At 37.4% G+C, this 20175-nt stretch overlaps 2 protein-coding genes across 8 annotated transcripts in view; one reads left to right on the forward strand and one right to left on the reverse strand.

The window, feature by feature from the left end:
- On the forward strand, positions 1-12134 carry sh2d4a (SH2 domain containing 4A). 5 transcript variants are annotated; one of them, XM_034312471.2, is made up of 10 exons: positions 1-259; positions 748-879; positions 1283-1602; positions 2869-3028; positions 5800-5926; positions 6446-6593; positions 6907-7111; positions 7549-7679; positions 8456-8673; positions 9560-12134. In XM_034312471.2, the coding sequence occupies exons 3-10, from the start codon at positions 1428-1430 to the stop codon at positions 9650-9652; spliced, it is 1257 nt and encodes a 418-aa protein (XP_034168362.2). In that variant the 5' UTR covers positions 1-259; positions 748-879; positions 1283-1427; the 3' UTR covers positions 9653-12134. The 5 variants fall into 5 exon arrangements, with proteins under 5 accessions (XP_034168362.2, XP_026797525.2, XP_026797528.2 ...); XM_026941724.3 differs by lacking the exon at positions 748-879; XM_026941727.3 differs by lacking the exon at positions 748-879 and having other exon boundaries at positions 3-150.
- The window catches only part of slc38a9 (solute carrier family 38 member 9), a 19010-nt gene continuing 9361 nt past the window's right edge, over positions 10527-20175 (reverse strand). For 2 of the 3 annotated variants that reach the window (XM_026941721.3, XM_026941722.3), the window contains 4 exons: positions 18707-18820; positions 18420-18568; positions 15583-15672; positions 10527-12360 (listed from right to left, as the gene is read on the reverse strand). In XM_026941721.3, coding sequence (XP_026797522.3) covers positions 12195-12360; positions 15583-15672; positions 18420-18568; positions 18707-18820 — 519 coding nt within the window. In that variant the 3' untranslated portion in view covers positions 10527-12194. Of the gene's footprint in view, positions 12361-15582; positions 16936-18419; positions 18569-18706; positions 18821-20175 lie in introns of all 3 variants that reach the window. The other variant, XR_008304475.1, reaches the window with a different exon arrangement.

Genomic DNA, 20175 nt, shown 5'->3' on the forward strand with positions numbered 1-20175 from the left:
CGGTTATTTATGTATGGGTGGCAACTTCTCTCTGAGGAACTGAGCAAACCTTCAGGCGACTCTTACAATGTTTCTAGTGACATGAGTTTGTCAATTACTGAATCATTTCACATTTTGGAAGACAGTAAGTGACTAGAGAAGATCCTCAAGGTGAAGATTTCTGCTTTTACAGGATGTAGTCTGCTGTTTCTCTCATAAATCAGGATTGTGTTGTGTGGAACTTTATGATCTGTGGCTTTACTAATATGCTTTCAATCAGGTAAGTGTGTGTGCTTGTGTTTCACAGCACTTTATCTGGGTTATGGAGCTGCAGATTTCTTTTCAAAAACATATTTTTATTTGTTACCTTATTATTATAATTACTATTATTATTATTGTTGTTGGTGCTGTTGAATAAAAAGAACCCATCACAGATAGATAGATAGATAGATAGATAGATAGATAGATAGACAGAAAACAACATTCTGTTGGTGACTTCTCATGCTGATGTCTAAAAATTACAGTACAGTTTAAATAAAGTATAAAACAAAAAAAAGTACAAAAGTACAACACAAACAAATACTATGTACAAAAGACAGACACAGGATAAATAAATAAATAAATAAATAAGTAGCCCATCATAGGGCAGGAAAATCGTGAAATGACTACATGTATACACACATAAAACAAAAGCATATGCTAAAACAGTCCAATTCTTTTGGTATAATGAAATACAATTTAAAAATTATATTTTTTAAAAACTGACAGGTGATGCAGTCACCCTTCAATCCTGAGTTCAGGCTACTCTCTATGTGGAGTTTCACATGCTCCCTGTGTCCATGTGGGTTTCCTGTTTCCTCCGGGTTCTCCGGTTTCCTCTCCTCTCTCAGAAACATGCTGGTAAGGTGGACTGGCTACGCTAAATTGCCCCTTGGTGTGTATATTTGTGTAGATGGAGCCTTATGATAGATCTGTCCTAAATTATGAAATTAGGAAGTGCATAGGAAGTGTTCTGTTTTTTTTTTTTTTTGGCTGTTGGTCTTTGGGAGGGTTTTGTTCCCACCACACCACACTTTCATCGCGCTCCCTGGAATGAGGAAGTAGCCAATAGGTAAGACTTAACTCCAGCACAAAAGTTTGACTAACAAAATATCTACATTCACTGTGCAGGTGAAACAGGGCTGGTGTGTGCAGTCGACTGCTAGCTGAAAATTCCCTGAAAAAAATCTAATAAATAGTAGGTCCATGCATCTTACTTTCTAACAATATCATAGCTTATAGTGTTCTTCTTTTTTTAATGCAGCTGTTTGGAACGTCACAGTGAGGAATCAGTGATTCTCTGCTGAACTTTTTGGCCAGTGCCTCTGAACTTCTGAAACTTTGGATTTTTCTGGACTGTACACATGACGAATATTTCTTCCTAAGACGAAGGATACAGGACTATCACCATGCTGCAGCAGATTCTCAATGACATGTACATCGAGCCAGAGCTGCTGGCTGAGCTGAATGAAGAGCAGAAGCAGGTTCTCTTCTTTAAAATGAGAGAAGAACAGGTCCGCAGGTGGAAAGAGAGAGAAGCACGACTCGAGAAGGATGAGGCTAAAACGGTGAAGCCCAAAAGAGGTAATTTTGTGTTAGTATCAGATCTCTGCCAGAAGATTAAAAATAATTCTTTTTTATTTTCATTTACCCAATAAGATGCTAAACCTTTTCAGCCTGAGACACAAATAGCACGTCTCCTAAATTCATGACAAATTTTAGAGAACCTGATGAGATGAGAGACTTATTCGAACAATTCAGGACAAAAATGTAACACTCATTATTATTTACACAACTGGAGTCATAGTTCAGTCTGGAACATTGAGTTATTGCAAAAGAACACTGTCTTTTTACTGATTAACAGAAATATGCTGCATTGCTGCTGCTGTATAATGAAGAAGGCTTTGTGCTGCCTGAGGTTTGGAGATTATGGGTTACAGAACAGTAAAAAAAAAAAAACATTCAATTGGAACTCATTTATAATGGAAGTCTAATACTTTATACCACAGTGCAGTTCTTGAATCTGATTTGTCACAAGCTGTTGATTCATTTTCTATAACAGCAGCTGTGACAGTAGTGCCAACTCTCATTCAAACGACAGGTTTATATTAATGTGCTTCTTCCAGAATTGTTCTAAAATCATTGGCGAATTGCAGTGTTATAAGAGGAATAAAACAATATAGGATGTCTATTATAGAAATATAATCAAATTCAGAGTGATAACAGGAACTTCACTTAGCATCAAGCCTCATCCCTCATTTCCCTATAAGTGCACACCCTGTCTTGTTTTATTACATAATAAAGGTCTTCAAATGAGACAAACATAAGAGAATATATTACCAAAGATGCTTCCTCCTAATTTTTTTTTTTTTACCAGGTATAAGGGCAGTTGGTAAACATTTATGCAAAAGCACATTTCTGTTTAAAATTTTACAGATATTTAAAAGGCTTCCATTACAGATATTTGGACATTAAGCTATAAATCTTCATAATCCTTTCTGAGATGGGATATGATTATGCAACATAACCAACATAACTCGGTGTAAACACTAAAGAGCTTCAGTTTCAGTCTTGTCATACTTGTGTACCACAAAACCCCAGGGAAAGCTTATGTAACTGGAATTACTCTTTCTTATATTTCTCCAGCGTTGAATAGTGTTGAATAGATAAAACTGTCATTACAGGGAAACATTTGAAATGTTCATCTGCGGTAATCACAGTTAAGCTAGAGATGTAATGGATATATTTCAGTTTGAGAAATGCTGGGGTATTTCCTAAATATTAGCTTTCCTCATTTCAAATAACTTGTTGTGTGTGTGTGTGTGTGTGTGTGTGTGTTTGGTCCCTCAGTCTCAGCGAAGGCTGTATCGTGGCTGAAGGCGTCAGACAGTGAGGTGTGGGTGTGGGTGATGGGAGAGCATCCTGATGATAAACCTTATGACCAGATCTGTGATGAGATCATGGCTGAGAGGGCAGCACTACAGGCCCAGAAAGAAGCAGAGGAACTCAGGTGTGTGCGCATTTTCATTCACTAGAAGTTCAGTACACTGGAACTGACTGGAATTTCCCATCTCACTTGTTTCCAAGCACAGAACAAACTGGTAGAATATAAAAATCCTACCATTTACATGTTAGAGGGAAGTTAGTACAACTGTAACATCACAGCAAACCCTTTCTCGAGTCTTCATTGTTACAACAACAGTTTTTTTTTAGCGCTCATTAAAGGACTTAGTGAGGTTTAGGAAGTGGTTTTGTGTCGTTCACAGGTTGACATACTGTGTGTCTTCTTTCTCTACCAGTTCAGGTTTTAGATGAGTCATCGTTCGTTCAATAAATACGATGTCCTTTACTATGAGACCTTTTGTTGCTGGGAATTGAGTGTTGTAAAAAGATAAAAGGATTACCCATAGTTATGCCACTATATGAAATTATATTTTATTATATTATATTAATGCAGGGATTGCATCTAATGTATGAAGCTTTTAATTATTCCCGCATTCATTATTACATTCATAGGTCACTCCCTAAAGCTGCAATGCTGCCAGCACATTAACTCCTCCCAAAACCTACAAAACAAACCAGTGTTATCTTATCTGTGTAACATTTTCTAAAAAAAAAAAAAAGTCTCCTGCCTGTGCAGAGGTGAACTCTACCTCTAGCTCTCACTTGACCTTCTATGAAGGTGTCAGTTAGTCATTAATTTTCCATGCAAGATCTCCTTAATTCTCTTTAGTTAAACATTTCTCCAGTCTAATCACAGGATATGGACACAGGACACTCCCTGTAGAGCACATGTTCAGCAGCTACAGTTTGCTGTGGACTTCACTTTTTAACTTGCATATTTAATTACTTACTCATTTACCTATTTCTTTACCTACATTCTTAGTTACTTTACTACTTATGTATTTTCTTTCTTTCTTTCTTTCTTTCTTTCTTTCTTTGAGTATGAGGCTTTATATGATTTCCATGATAGCCTCAGATTCCTGTTCTTGGCTGACAGGAGTGGAACCCAATGTGGTCTTCTGCTGTTGTAGCCCATCCACCTCAAAGTTCGATGTTTTGTGCATGCTGAGATGCTTTTCTGCTCACCACGGTTTTAAAGAATGAACCTTTGAGTTAATATATCCTTCCTGGCAGCTCGATCCAATCTGGCCATTTCCCTCTGATCTCTCTTATCAAGGCATTTCCACCCACAGAGTTGTCCTTCACTCAATGTTTTTTTTTTGTTTCGCACCATTCTGTGCAAACTGTACTGTTGTGTGTGAAATTTCCTGGTAGTTCTTGTCCTTTACTGTCCTTTATTGTTTAAAGTACTCTATTTCTTATTTGTGTAGATCACAATTTTACTTCATTCTGATGTTTGATGTGAACATTAACTGAAGCTCCTGACCTGTATATGCGTAATTTTTTGCATTGCGCTCCTCCCACATGATTGGCTGATTAGATAACTGCATGAATGTACAGGTGTTCCTAATAAAGTGAACAGTGAACGTGTATGCGTGTGTGTGTGTGTGTGTGTGTGTATTTGTGTGTGTACATATATATATTTATACATAAACCACTGACAGGTGAAGTGAATAGCTTTATCAATTTAGAATTGATTATCTTGTTACAGTGGCACCTGTCAAGGGGTGGGATATATTAGGCAGCAAGTATATACTGTTGCCATGGTGTAATTGGTCAGCAACAATGTTTAGGTAGGTGGTACGTGTCAAAGTAACATCTGCATGAATGCCAGGACCCAAGCTTTCCCAGCAGAACATTGCCCAGAGCATCACACTGCCTCTACCGGCTTGCCTTCTTCCCATAGTGCATCCTGGTGCCATCTCTTCCCCAGGTAAGCGACACACGCGTCCCCGGCTGTCCACATGATGTAAAAGAAAGCATGATTCATCAGACCAGGCCACCTTCTTCCATTGCTCCATGGTCCATTTCTGATGCTCACTTGCCCACTGTAGGCACTTTCAACAGTTGACAGGGGTCAGCATGGGCACTCTGACTGGTCAGCGGATACGCAGCCCCATACACAGCAAGCTGCGATGCACTGTGTGATCTGACACCTTTCCATCATAGTCAGCATTAACTTTTTTGTGCTACAGTAGCTCTTCCGTGGGATCGGAACAGACGGACTAACCTTCGCTCCGCACACGCATCAGTGAGCCTTGGGCCCCCATGACCATGTTACCTGTTCACCAGTTGTCCTTCTTTGGACCACTTTTGGTAAGTACTAACCACTGCATACCAGGAACACCCCACAACACCTGCCGTTTTGGAGATGCTCTGACACAGTCGTCTAGCCATCACAATTTGGCCCTTGTCAAAGTCGCTCGGATCTTTACGCTTGCCCATTTTTCCTGTTTCCAAAACATTAACTTTGAGAACTGACTGTTCACTTGCTGTCTAATATATCCCACCCCTTGACAGCCCTTGATATATATATATGCCTAATATATCCAACCCCTTGATATATATCAGCTAAAGAGTGAAAACAGAAGCCAAATTCACTTCATGTAGACAATTACAGAGGCCATTCATGCTTTATGATAAATAACAGATATGCTTCCTTTGGAAGAACCATCCTGAATTGCTGTGTTCTGTGCTGACGGTAAAAGCCGTGAGAGACTTGAAAGCTCACGAAAAGTCTTTTATGTTCAATGTGTGTATACATCAATGGTTTGTGTTTGCTCACTCCCACCGAAGATATTATTACAGGCATTCCACAGTGACTGTGTTGGAATGTTGTGATGTTGTGTTTCACCTGGGTGTTGTGATCATGCACAGGGCCAAGAAAGAAGCTGAACTGGAGAAACGTTTCTCTGGGTTGTATATGGAGAAAGAGGAAGCTGCCAGGCAGGAAGAAGCCCGAAAGGCAGCTGCCCTGGAGAAGAGCCAACAAGAGGAGTTGAAGGTATAGAGAGTCATTACATCAAACTAGCCAAACCTTAGGCCTTCACACCTTAATGTGGTTTCTCATGGTTTGGCTTGCTCCACCAGTTACTCTAGATTTGTAGTATGTCCAAAAAAGCTGAGAAGCAAGTTTGTTACAACAGGTACAAAAAATAGTATAGCTATAACATGTAAATGTGGGCTGAATCTGATTCCACCAAGGAGAACCAGTGCCACATATTCATCTTACTTTATTTCCAACAAAAATATGCTGAATATGAGACCATATTTGAGAAGAACAGTCAATTTTCACTCCTGCCGCTGGTCCGAAATGCAGCTGATCCCAAGACTGTGGGACAACTTACTGCATTTTATAAAATTATCCCCTACAATAAGCATTTTAAACACACATTCATTCTCCTTGAGTATTCTTAGTTTCTCTTGCATCAAGTCAACTATTTTCTCTTTTTCTCTCCTTGGTAGTTCTTGTCCTTTACTGTCCTTTATTGTTTAAAGTACTCTACTTCTTATTTGTGTTCAGAGGCGGGAGGAGGAGGAAAGACGAAAAGCCGAGGAGGAGGTCAGGAGGCTTAAGGAGGAGCGGGAGCAACAGATCTATATGAACCTGAAGGAAGTACAGAGACAAGGGAAAAGCCAAGATAAAGAGGAGAAAGCCTGGCAGGATTCATGTAAGAGAACAGACTATGGAGAGAGAATGAGAACTTATTTATTTGCCTGTGAAAAAGAAAAAGTTCCAGTTTTGTACTAAAAATCAATCATGTCTTTTGGCTTATAGTCACCTTTAAAAGGTGCCATGGCAGCCAAACCTAATGTCAAATGTCGAATATTCATGATAATGAAAGATTCAACAAGAACCATATCCAATGTTTAGAGCAGTTTCCTGGACTTAACTAATTTTACTGCTTACACGCTAAACTGAACATAGCATTCCAATAAGATCTTCAAGTGTGTGTCTGTGTGTGTGTTTTGTGTGTGTTCTAGTGCGGAAATCTAAAGCAGCTGACCAGCGGAGACGTTCTCTGGCCAAGCAGACGAGGGAGGATCACCGCAGGCGTTCTTTAAAGGCACTGGAGAGAGGTCGAGTTGCGGCCATGACCAAGGCCTTTGGAGGAGAGAGACCGGCTCCTCCACCTAAACCCAAACCCAAACCCAGAAACCTAACTCTCACTAATGAGCCTCTTCACAGGTCTGTACACATTACTGTACTTTTTGTAGTACAAAATCAAACAACTCTTAATTTATTGAGTTATTCTGGAACCATTTCAGTGGTAAGAGTGGTGGTCTGTTATTTGCCATGCTTGATAGTGTCATTGTTTATAAAGAAAAAAATAGTTTTTTCTTACCAGAAACAAGTAATCCATATGAAAGATTGATAGGTCTTATCCCTGTATTTTTTAATTAATATTTTTAAAAATTAACTTTAATATTTATTTAAATTCCCTTAGCCTGTTAACATTCATAATTCAAAATCCACACCCTAACAGACCCTGAAGACTCAGTCATTTCCGCTTGTAGTTTATACAAATGAACTGATAAAATCAGACCAAGCAGCACATTGCAGCGAGCTTTCCTGGAGCTTATTTATTTTTAACCACTAACACTTCTTCCTGTTATGAATAACAGGGGGTCCGGTTTACGTCGTTCATTATCATCGTCCAGCCGGAAGGAGATTATCCGCTGGTTCAGAGAGGAACAGTTGTCCATCAGAGTTTGTTTCCAAGACGACGATAGCCGCATCGCTCCCTGGTTCCACGGTAAGTTCACATTCTGCATGGTATGGAATGTTTAAAACAGATTAGCCTGAAAAAAAGCACTACACAATGTAAAAGAACCATCAGTGGTACTTAAGATCCAGTTATTTACCTTAATGAAGTTTCTCTCCACTAATATTCCTCTAATATAAAGTACAAAAGATGTACCCAAGAGGGTATCACCACAGGTCTGTCTTATTCAATAAGTTTATACAGTATGTATATAGTGGACATGTAAGCAATATAATAACTCCACTTTGTGCCACATAACACTATTTTGTCACTGATTATTTTCCTATAACAGCACACCCTGTTGAGATTTATTCCTCTTATACCACAGTGATTTGCTAACACTAATAATTTTTTTATTTATTAAAGAACAACACCATGTATATTTATTTGTCTATAGTTACGTTTTAATGTTGTGGAACATCCAGGAAACAAGTTAGTTTCTTTTATCACTTTCGCTACAACAGCAATAAACAATCTTTCCCTCACCAGCCTCTCTATTTTACTTTTTCGGATTGTTCATCCGTCCTTCCACCTGAGATTCTTGTTAGCGTGATATCTCAAGTACAAAGGATTGAATTTGTGTAGGATTTATTTGGAGTTATCACTGAAACCAGCAGATGAACTGCTTAGATTTCGAAATGGATCCAAACAGGGTCAAGGTCACAGCAAGGTGAAATGTTAGGCATATTTGTTCACAGATTGCTTATAAGAAAGGTGGTTAAAAGCAGACCAGTGAACTGAGCCGAGCATGTTACCTTTTTCTCCAGGTATAATCTCACGTCAGGAGGCTGAGGATTTGCTGAGAGAGGGCAGCCCTGGAGGCTTCTTGGTCCGTGTTAGTGAAAGGATCTTTGGATATGTTCTGTCTTACCAAAGCCCAGACGGAGTCAAGCACTTCCTCATTGATGCCACAGACAACTGCTACATGCTGCTAGGAGACCAGATCAAGTTCGCGTCTCTGGGAGAGCTGGTGGAGTACCATAAGGTAATCATTTGCTCCTTCTCACAAAGCTCAACTTTTTGATAAAAGTTAATTAAACACAGATTATTGAAATTCTGTATTTGCCTTCACATATTACTTTTTTACACTGGGGTCCATAAAACTACATACTGTTATCACAGCAGGTCATTTTTAATATTTAATTATGAGTTTGCAGAAGTGTCACTGGTGAATTTCTTTTATTTTTGTTTGCATCATTACAGTCTGTCTCCTGAAGGGCAGTTGAATGCTCAATTCTGGTCAGAAGGTGTTTTCTGAAACAGTAGTTCAGACAGTAGTTCCAAGCTTTTGCAAGGTTTATAATTAATGTGCTCCTTCTAATACTTACTCATTTTTTTTTTAGTAATGACTTACACGGGGACTTGTGTAAGACACTCCAAATAAACAGATATAAAAATGTGTGTAGTTGTTGATACGGTGAGGTTTTCTGTGAGGAGATGTTTAATCTTCAGGACAGAGGACGAGCTGTGTATTTATGCCTTATTAAAATCAAGGCAGAGAAAAAAGAAAGGTTGGAGAGGGAATGAGTGTTTATAGCTGCTATATCGTGAAAACAGAAACTGACTTCCTTCCCAGATGTTCCACAACATTAAACGTAACTATGAACAGATAAAAAATAAACACGTCATTGTTTTAAAAATTGTGTTGGCAAATTGCTGTGATATAAGAGTAATAAAACACTCTGGGACAATTGATTATTTTCCTGTAACAGCACACGTCATCATGATGTATTCTTAACAACCCTGTGATGCTCACAACCCTGTGATGCTCACATTCTCTCAATATAGTTAACCATATTTGAATTAATGAAATGAAATGAAACACAACACCCCACAACCTTCTGAATAACTTTTCCTGGTTCTGCATTCAGGAAGAGCCCTTAACGCCCTCTGGAGGTGAGCGGCTGCTGCATGCGTGTGGACAGAAACCCGGCACTCTGGACTACACCGATCTCTTCACCTGAAGCCTGCGGCTCTGTAGCTCAGTGAGCCATGGTGCAGGAGAACGAAATGCACATCCCTGCTCTTATGAGCTTTCTGCACACACAATCTACAAGCATGGAGGATAGTATATTGAACAAACCTGAAGTGGGTGGTTACGCTGGGGTTCACTTTATCCATCCATCAATGGCTTGATTTAACCATCCACACATGAACAAATGACCATGCAAAAAAATTCAGTTCTGCTTAGATCATGTCAGATATGAAGGCACAATATGCACTTTTGAAAACATGGCTGCATTATGAAGGATTTAGAGTGAGGCTAAGGAAAAACTGTGCCATTTGTGTGTTCCAGTTATGATCTTTGGCAGTTTTCAAGCAAGCTGCTAAGTATTTTCATATATTTTATGGGGAGCAGTTTTCAAAAATAGTACTACTGACTGGGCAAGGCTGGGCAATATGACGATATAAATATTGCGATAAATTATATTACAATACTCATTTCTGAGATATAGTAGATATTGTGATTTTTTTTATAAATTGATATATATTTTTAAATAAACTACAAACATTTTTCCCTCTTTCCAGTGGTAATTGATTTTCTAGACATAAAAGCATCATTAAACTTTTATTTTATTGGAACATTACTGCTTTGTTGGAAGTTTCTTATGAAACCTGTATATCATAATGCATATCATGTATCTTAGAGAATCGTGATATATTTTTTGTCATATCGCCCTGCCCTTCCAATCCACAGACTGTCATATGTCAAATTACTTACTCATACACTAATGACTAATATTCATCAAATATTCTACAATGAGTAAGTAAAACATTACTTACTCAGAAACAGAGCTTAAAAGGCAAAATAAAATAAAATAAAATAACAGTCATATATACAAGTTTTACAATTTATTAAAAATGCATGCAAGAGCATATGGCTTGCCAACCAAAAAGTTACACACGATTTTCACACAATTGAAGCTTTGAATTTTCATCTGACGTGCAAATTAAAACTCTGCAACCCAGAAAAATGTCAGCGTCATACAGCTCTAGCTTGATCATTTAAGACACTCGTGAATTTCTAATGCTATAACATTGATGATTCAGTGTATTAATCAGAGAGGAACATGAGCATCTTCAAATAAATCAAGAGACTAGTGAGATCAGCACACACACTCCTAAAGCATCACAGCTCTTACACGCCGGTCATTTATATCCCTTTCTTCATCCATTCTTCAATATATTACCATCAAATAATTTCACAATGCAATACACTGTTGTAATAGTAATAGCACTGTAATAGTAAAGCTTGATAGGTTAATACTAGGTTCAGAAATATTGGCACCCTTCTTGAAAATGGGCAAATTTTTATATATGAAAACAATAACCGGCTGTAAGGTTTTTTTTTTTTTTAATAGTTACATTAGATACAAAAAGCAGTGCATTTTTTTCCCCACACAAAAGAGTGATGTCAAAATTATCAGAGCCCTTACAATTAATATCTTGTGACACCTGCTGTCTAAAGGATAACAGCTTTACAGTTTATTCCTGCAATGTCTAACAAAGTTAGAGGCTTGTGTAAAAGATCTTGGTCCATCTTTATGTACATATATATAGACTTCTCCTCTTCCAACTTACTGGGCTGATATATCCTGGTACATAGCAGAATTGATGATGTTATCTTCACAACAGCTGTGGAGCATTAATGATGCACCTCTATATCGTACAGTGTGTATCAGGTGCTTTTCCAATGCTTCCAAACAGCTTGTTGTTGTGAATGTTTGGTTTTTCCCACAGTACTGGATGACAAAAGGATTTTACATCTTTGCAAGCTCTTATTTACACTCAAGGGAAACAGGTCATAGTTGAAGGTTCCTGGGAAAGGAGAGCTATAATATATATATACATATATATACATGTAAGTGATCATTGTAAGTAATCATTTTTGCTCATTTTTATGAAGGGTGTCAAGGGTGGAACTTGTTCAGTACATGGTTCAGAAAAAGCTGAATGTACAAATACCTAAAATGAGTAGAAAAATAAAACCGTCAGTGTGTGACCTGAATATTCTGTTCAGTTCACAGCTTGAAAGTGTGAATTTAGAGATATGCATAAGACATTGTACAAATCTGCTTAAAAAAAACTGTAAACTAATGCAGAATTTGAAACAGTGCAGTAGAAATACAAGTGTGTAAGCCCTCAAATGGATTATAGTCACCTGCCTGAAGTACACTGGAAGTACGTGGAAGAATGATACTTCAAACTTCCTTGGCAGCTTTTAACTTATTTTAAATTAAAATAAGAACTAAAGAGATTCCTTATAGTCCAAATGCTAACACAACTGTGCTGATGGTTGATTTTCAATCAGTAACATTTCTTTACAGGGCTTAATTTTAAACAAAGGTGATTTTTGCCAAAGCAGGTGGATTTCCTTGCCAAAATCATCCCTGTGCCTTGACTTTATTACTTCAAAATGCATTACAAGAACTACAATATCGCCACCTAGTGCCAAAACCAGAACTACAACAGTGAAAACGTGTGCCAGAGAACAATGGGATGGTACTACATGAAAAACTGGGCCAGGAGGTTGGCCACTCCGAGCACGATGAGGAAGATGTGGAAGCAAGCAGAGGGCCAGCGCAATTCACCGCTACGTCTCAGGGCCTTCAGATGGATAGCTGAGGGGAAGACAAACACCAGAGCCAAACCACATGTCGCCCCCGAGTACCTACACACACACACACAGGTTAGGAAATTAATATAATAGGGTTTTTTTTTTTTTTTTTTTTTTTGGTAAAGTGACTATTTGAAACAGCTCCCTCTTATGGGCAAATTCAGATTTTTTTTTTTTTTTTTTTTTTTTTTCAATATGTAATGTCTCTGTGCATGCTCAGACCAGGCCTGAGAAATCTGCATGCATTTTGCAAACAAACAAACAAACAAATAAATAAATAAATAAATAAATAAATCCCAAAATATTCAATCTGAAATGTTATATCTAATTTTAGCAATTATTAGAACAAAATTTTAGAAAAAATAAGAAGCTTATTTGCACATTATTTGCTGCTATTTCTCCTTATAGATTCAGTTTTCGATCCAGTTATAGATTCAGCGTTTTTAACATTTATTGTCATCACATAGATTCAATTCATTCTTTTTCTGTTTTTTTGCTGTTTAACTTGAGCAAAATAAAAGTCATGAAAGGTTGTGAAAAAGGCACATCCAAACCTTTCAGCAGAAAACACAGTTTTTTTTAAAACCTAATTTCCTTTTAACTTGGATGTAGTCAATTTTCCATCTGCTATTGCACAACATAATTATTATTTCGTTTAAAGATCTTATTTTTTCCACTTAGTATTGCCCTTCAGATGTTACACAAGATATTTAAATGTTTCCCAGAAGACAAAATAATAACAATTTACATTGATCATTCTGTTCAAAAGTTTACATTCCCCTGGCTCTTAATGCATCGGGTTGCCTTCTTGAGCATCAGTCAATGTTTTATAATAGTTGTGCACGAGTCCCTCAGTTGTCCTCAGTGTGAAAAGATGGATCTCAAAATCATATAGACATTGTTGGAAAGGGGTCAAATGTTTGAAGAGCAAAGAATGTGCAGGACTTGGAGGATTTTTCTGAAGAACAGTGGGCAGTTTAACTGCTCAGGACAAACAAGGGACTCATGAACAACTATCAGGTAACCAGGTAACAATACACAGTATTGAAAATCAAGCACATGTAAACTTTTGAGCTGGTTCATTTGTGTAAATTCAGTTATTATTTTGTCATGTGGACTATATGAAAACATCTGTTATGTGAAATAGCTTATTCAAAGCAGTACTAAATAAAAAGAAAATGCAGTTTTTTCTGCAACGGACATATGAACTTATGACTCCAACTGTATCTGTACAATCTTTAATCTCTATCTATGGCCAGACTCCAACATGATAATGCTTTTATAATCCTTAAATAAACAATAAGTGAAAAAAATAAATAGTATTCCGAGAATAGGCTCCGGATCTTTGTCACAATCGTGACCAGGATAAAGCGCTGTGATGAGGAGGAGGGAGAGAAAAATAAAGAAGTGGCACGTACGCTTCTCTCTCTCCCTCAGGTGTTTCCAATTTTTTGTTTTCTTTACACTGTTTTCAAACATATTGCGCAATCTGCATTTTCCAACGGATTTGGAAATCATTATTAAGGTTTCATTTTCACTGTTTTGGATATTTTCAAGCCTGCAGTGATCCACTGCAGAAAACAACCTCAATTCTTCGATTTCAGACCTACCAAATGCACAGAAATGTACCATGTACAGAAGTAAATGGTCATTATTAAACATTTAATCTGTTAGCTTACGTCCTAGTACTAAAACAGCATTACTGTGCAAGCCATGTTCCCAGATACATATTTGCTGTCACACTAGATGTGTATACAAATGTTAGATGCTTCACTGCAATATGTACCTAAAGCAGAACAAAGAGACGATACAAAGTACACATGGACTAGTGTGATTCTTTACATGTCCTTAATTAAACAAAGTGAAACTAATTTATAACTGATTACAGTTGCGATAAAAATCAAGTAAAAGCTGTTAGTGATAATATAGGTGTGTCACTAAAACTGCCATTTGTTCCTTTTAAAATGAAGACGAGATAGACCCTTCTTCAACACTGTAGATAGACAGTTAAAACCAGAACCGTGGCTAATGGCGTGAAAATTCGAAAGGCCACAAAAATCCCAATATATCTGAATATATTACACGCATACAAAAAAATAATACGAAATGGGGCACAGAATTTCTAGCTTTGCAGTTATATTTCATGTAAAATGCAAGCCAAGCTTCAGGACCATGCAGGCTGTAACCTGATTGGCCAGTCACACTTTCATCCAGTGGTTTTGAACACTGCGACACAGTGAGCCTTTAGGAACAAGTGGATGGGGAAAAAAGGTTCATGGCATCACGTATTTAATAGTTATTGAAGGGATTGATAAATATACAAGCTTCAGATCACAACTGCAAGATTCTGAAGCTTGTGGCAGAAAAGTGTACAATAAATATCAGATGCACTGTGAAGAGATAGCATTATGAATAGAATCTAAAAATAAGTTTGCAAAATAAGGGTTCATAATCAAACAATGTTTGAATAAAATTATAAAAACTCAAAATCCACTCAAAGGAGCAGGTAAGATAGAAACAAGGATTTAAAAAACATGTTTTTTTAAATGCATTTACAACACCATGAAGGTAGGAATATTTATATAAGTATTAAAACTAAATCTATCACTCTATGTAAGTATGTGCTATTCACAAAAGCTTGTTGCTACTTTAATCTACTTTTTGCTAAAAGTTAAAAAAAATTACTTTTAAGACCATTCTGGAACAAAATTGCATTTCCTCACTATTGAGACGTGTATACAAAATAAGAAAACATTAATATGCATCAGTCAATTGTAAAGTGGGATGATTAAATGTTTTTTTCTAGTTTTTTCAGGTCTTGAGGACAGGGTCATTGCTGGGAATTCTCCCCGTCCTCAAGACCTGAAAAAAACTAGAAAACAACATTTATGTTAGATTTATTTATTCTACTTCCTGTTCTTTTTAAGACATTATCCTGTATTCTACTACTTTCTATTTATTTCAATTTATGTAAGTACTTTCTAGAGTCATTCTTTTAGGTAGATTTATTCTTTATCTTAATTCAACAGACATATTGTTGTACTTCAATGTCTTATTCTGCCTTGCACAATTTCTATAATGCATTTATACTATATATTATTTATACTTTATGTTCACACCATGAAGTACATTTCATTTCATTTCGATAGCCCTTATTATTATTATTATTATTATTATTGTTGTTGTTGTTGTTATTATTATTATTGCAAACTGGCACTGTTATTAATTAGTTAATGTTCATACAAGATGTTTTGTCAAGTCACACTTTTCTCTCACCTGATAATGGAACCAATGTTGGGATAAAACCTGGCCATCAGAACTCCAACACCCACAATGAAGATGTTCAGAAAGAAGACATGGAAAAAACTATATTTAAAAAAAATAAATAAATAAATAGTTAGGCCAGCATGCTATTCCAAGACATTTTTACTTGCTATTGGACACTTTTACTATTACGACTCTAAACGTACGTTTATGACTCTTTTATTGCTGCTACCACAGTCAATTTCTACTACAACAATAGTTTACAGACCATTTTTGCACTAGTTTTTCCACTCAACACTGTTCTGTTGTCCTGTCTGGTTGGCATGCACTGTCCTGTGTGTTTACTGTCCTGTGTATGTACAGGATGTTCCAAAAGTCTCCATACATAGGGGAAATTAACACTTTTTAGCAAAAGGTCTTCCAAAATTTTTCATACGTAGTTTATATTACATCTATTTTCCAGACAGCCTTTAAGAATGCCTTTGACAAAAGAAGAAAGTATTGGTGTACCAGAAAAAGATACAGCACAAAGATCATTTAAAGGAATGCATTCGAAGTGCAGTTACATGAGTAACACCAGATGTGTTAACACGAGTTCATCGTGAGTGAGAGAGATGACTCTGGGTGTGTTTACAAAGAAATGGCAACTATATAGAGGATGTTTTGTAAATCAAGTTACATTTTGCTAAAAAGCGTTAATTTCCCCTATGTATGAAGACTTTTGGAATTGCGTATTTACTGCATTGTTTGCACTCGTCTCACACTGTTGTGTATGCGCACTTTGTGTAGTCCTGTGTACCATACGACTGTACTGTTATGTGTTGCACCATGGTCCTGGGGAAATGATATTTCGTTCTGAGGTATACAAGCTATATAGAGGAAGGACAACAAAAAACACTTGACTTTGACCTGAAATATAAGGTATAATGACTGAACTGCAGAACCAATCAACAAAAAAAACAAAACTTCTCTTCAATCTTCAATTCTTTAAGCATGTTGCGACTTGACAGAACAAGCTTTTCCTATAAAAATACAGCATAATGCTCATTTCAACACATCACTCATTTTTGAACAGCACTCCAGGCTAGTTTCTGATAAAGTAACCTTCTTCTGACAGGGTTCATAATATACAAACTGCACTCTCTCCAGCATTCTGTGGAAATTCTGTGGAAAATGGCTGCAAAATGGGTGAAATGTGGCCTTTTTTAATTAAAAAAAAAAAAAAAAGTTGCCTCCAGTGGATTTGTCACAAGAGAGTGCTTCGGAAACTTAACACAAAAGTTCCACATCTCAGTGCTTTTTATCTCTGGACCAATCGAGTCACAGCTCAGGGAAAATGAGAAAAAACAACAGAAGACAAAATGCCTGTAGAAAAAAAACAGAAGTCTTGTTAGTGTTCTTTTACCAATGCAATGTTACTAAGAACAAATGTGTTAGTTCTGGGACATTTGTTGGTGTATTGGTGTTATGGACCAGTCCCACTTTAAAGGCTGTTTAAATCCTACAGTAGTATAAATGTTGTCTAGTCACACACATCGTTCAAGGGCATATATACACTCTTTCTCTGTTTTTGTGTTCTGTAATGATGGAAACAATCAGTGAATCACATTACAACTTCGGTGACTATATTTCTTGTGACTGCAGCAAAGTTGCGTAGAATTTCACATTTACTCAACATTCAGGAACAAGGACACTCTGCTTGAAAATAGTATGGAATGTACACATTATTCATCAGTATGGATACTGATCTAACGTTACCAGTTTTTAGGCCATTTTTGGGAATAACACAAGCAATAAAAGGTTTTTATCAAAGTTTTTACTCCATTTTTACAGTATGCATGTTCTGCATCTTCACTGAATTTCCGGTGAATATTAAACGCTGAACTATACTGAGGTCAATACCATCTGCCTCAGAATTTTAATTTGATGCCCTTCAAACCACCCATCCAACCTCATAATCGTTTTAAACATTTTTAAACACTTAAAATCTGTAATATGAGCTGTTTAATTGCACATGGAGCACATCATGACTCAAACAGACATGCACGTAATGCACTCACTCATTCTGACTGTGAAAGTAATCAGGTGCTAAGGGGTGTTACATGGTTATTATTCTTCTATTTAATTGATTATTAAAAGGATTAACCACCTCATTCAATTGGAACCTGGATTCAGTTGCACTGATAGAGAGAGAGAGAGAGAGAGAGAGAGAGAAAGAGATTGCAGAGAGAGAGAGAGAGAGAGAGAGCGCAGATCACCACACCAAATGAGTAAGTTCATTTGCAAACAAAGTCAAGAACTTGGTCAAGCTTTAATGAACTTTGTAAATATTGTATATATTCTGAAAAATCCATATCTTTTTTGGCACTGAGCACCAAATGAACAAACTAAACAGTGGTATGTTTATCTTAAGAATGTCGTTGCTATGGCTGCTGGCTCTATTCGCTTCCCTCCACATTTAACCCTATGTTACCAACTCCAGAAGTTACTCTATTACATGTCTTGGGGTCGTACCACAAGCATTCTCTAGTTTCTGTCTCTCAAGTCAAAGCTCAGGCAAGCTGCCTCGTCTATTCCATGGTTAGATTAAATGTTGAAAAATCATCTTTATTATTATGAATAAAGCTAGTTAACATGCACTAAGGTTATAATGTCGTTATGGTTACAGTGTGTGTGTGGGTGGGTGGGTGTGTGTTGCTGTTTTTTTTTCCACATCACCATGAAGCCATGCCAGCCTGTAGAAAAAAAAACACCTAGCCTGACAACAGCCTTACAGACCTACAGTTTGGGGTGACTGCAGAATCTCAGTGCTAACTGGTTGTAGTAAGCCTACATTATGAGACTTTTACCTGGGGTATTGTTTACCAAAGATGTGGCCCATCAGCTGCACCCGAACCAGGTAACCCAGAAGCGGGTAGACGGTGGTCATTTGGAACAGCAGACAGGCTCGAGCCACAAACACCATAATATCACTGCTGGGAAAGTTATCCAGAAAGTTCTGCACCAAAGCAATGGTCAAAGGTCAGCATGAGAATCCATGTTTAAATGGCATGAACAAGCCAGAAATAGACATATGTGAAAGCTGAACAGTGCTTTACAGCTCACAGACAGGACAAAAAGAGGAAATAAGGCTTACTGGTTCAATACAGTCTTTAGACAGTGGCGGAGAAGGAAAGGAAGCAAAGATCATAACTCCCACGTAGAGGTATGTTAGACCTACTAAAAGGTAAGCCAAGGACAAATCCCGAACCTGCAACCACAAAAAACAAGTTCCATCTCATTAAAGCCTTTAATGATAAAATAAGAAAACAAAAGCATGAACACTAGAACATTCAACAGCTAATGTTCCTTGTAGTGGTGTTTTTTTTAGTGGCATAAACGGGAAGCCAGCAGATATTTGACTGGTAGGAAAAATGACAAATGCAAAAGATGGATTTGAAAACTGCTGCACCTGTGACATTGGGATTGAGGAGAGCAGCATTCACAAGGCTGGTTTATGTGAACAAAAAAAAAAAAAACGTTAGGCAGAAGCCATTTTTAGATCCCATTTTCATATACACTCACCGTTCCTATTAAAGTGGACATGTGTACACCTGCTCATTCAGGAAATTATACGATCAGCCAATCATGCGGCAGCAGCGCAATGCAAAAAAAAATCATGCAGATACAGGTCAAGAGATTCAAACATCAGAAAGGGGAAAAATGTGATCTCATTGAATTTAACCGTGGCACTGTTGTTTACTACATCGCCTGGTCTATTTCCAAGCTGTCCAGTTCTGGTGAGCCTGTGTCCACTGTAGCCTCAGATTCTTGTTCTTGGCTGACAGGAGTGGAACCTGATGGGGTCTTCTGCTATTGTAGCCCATCCACCTCAAGGTTGGATACGTTGAGCATTCTGAGATGCTTTTCTGCTCAGCGTGGTTGTATAGAGTGGTTATTGGAGCTACCATAGACTTCCTGTTGGCTCAAACCAGTCTGGCCATTCTCCTCTAATCTCTCTCATCAACAAGGCATTACTGCCCAACGAACTGCTGCTCACTGGATGTTCACACCATTTTGTGTTAAATCTATAAACTGTTGTGCTAGAAGACCAGCAGTTTCTGAAATACTCAAACTAGCCTTTCTGGTGCCAACAGACATGCTGCGGTCAAAGTCACCAAGATCATATTTTCCCCAGTGGCTGACTGGATTATTGCAGGTAGGTAAACACATAATAATGCGTTCAGTGAGTGTAAATGTATATACCCTGATATATACCATTATCGTCCAAAGCTATATAAATATTGTGATATAAGATTAGGGATGAATGCCAATGGTCTTACTTAGTATGTGATCAGGATGTACAGGACTCAGCAATAAAAGATGTGAAATAGGCAGCTAGTTGTTGTTCCAAAGTCAGACTTTCACAGACAACACCCTTTGTACTCTATTGATGATGTTAAATTTAACTTAATTTTAACTTACTGTATCTTTACGTCCAGTTCATTTGATCTTATTTTAGCATGTAATCAAGAAGTGCAGGAGACCCAGCAAAAAAGATGAGTCATTTTATCTGACTTCAGCATTGCATGTGATCAGGAAAGTGCAGGACACACGGTAAAAAAA

Source organism: Pangasianodon hypophthalmus, chromosome 17 (genome assembly GCF_027358585.1).
Source record: "Pangasianodon hypophthalmus isolate fPanHyp1 chromosome 17, fPanHyp1.pri, whole genome shotgun sequence".
Lineage (NCBI taxonomy): Eukaryota > Metazoa > Chordata > Actinopteri > Siluriformes > Pangasiidae > Pangasianodon > Pangasianodon hypophthalmus.

Excerpts from the sequence above, each read along its gene's own strand:
- sh2d4a (XM_034312471.2), top strand. The coding sequence starts at position 1,428 with ATGCTGCAGCAGATTCTCAATGACATGTACATCGAGCCAGAGCTGCTG. Across the intron at positions 3,029-5,799 it reads AAAGAAGCAGAGGAACTCAG|GGCCAAGAAAGAAGCTGAAC; the intron begins GTGTGTGCGCAT and ends GATCATGCACAG. Across the intron at positions 5,927-6,445 it reads GCCAACAAGAGGAGTTGAAG|AGGCGGGAGGAGGAGGAAAG; the intron begins GTATAGAGAGTC and ends ATTTGTGTTCAG.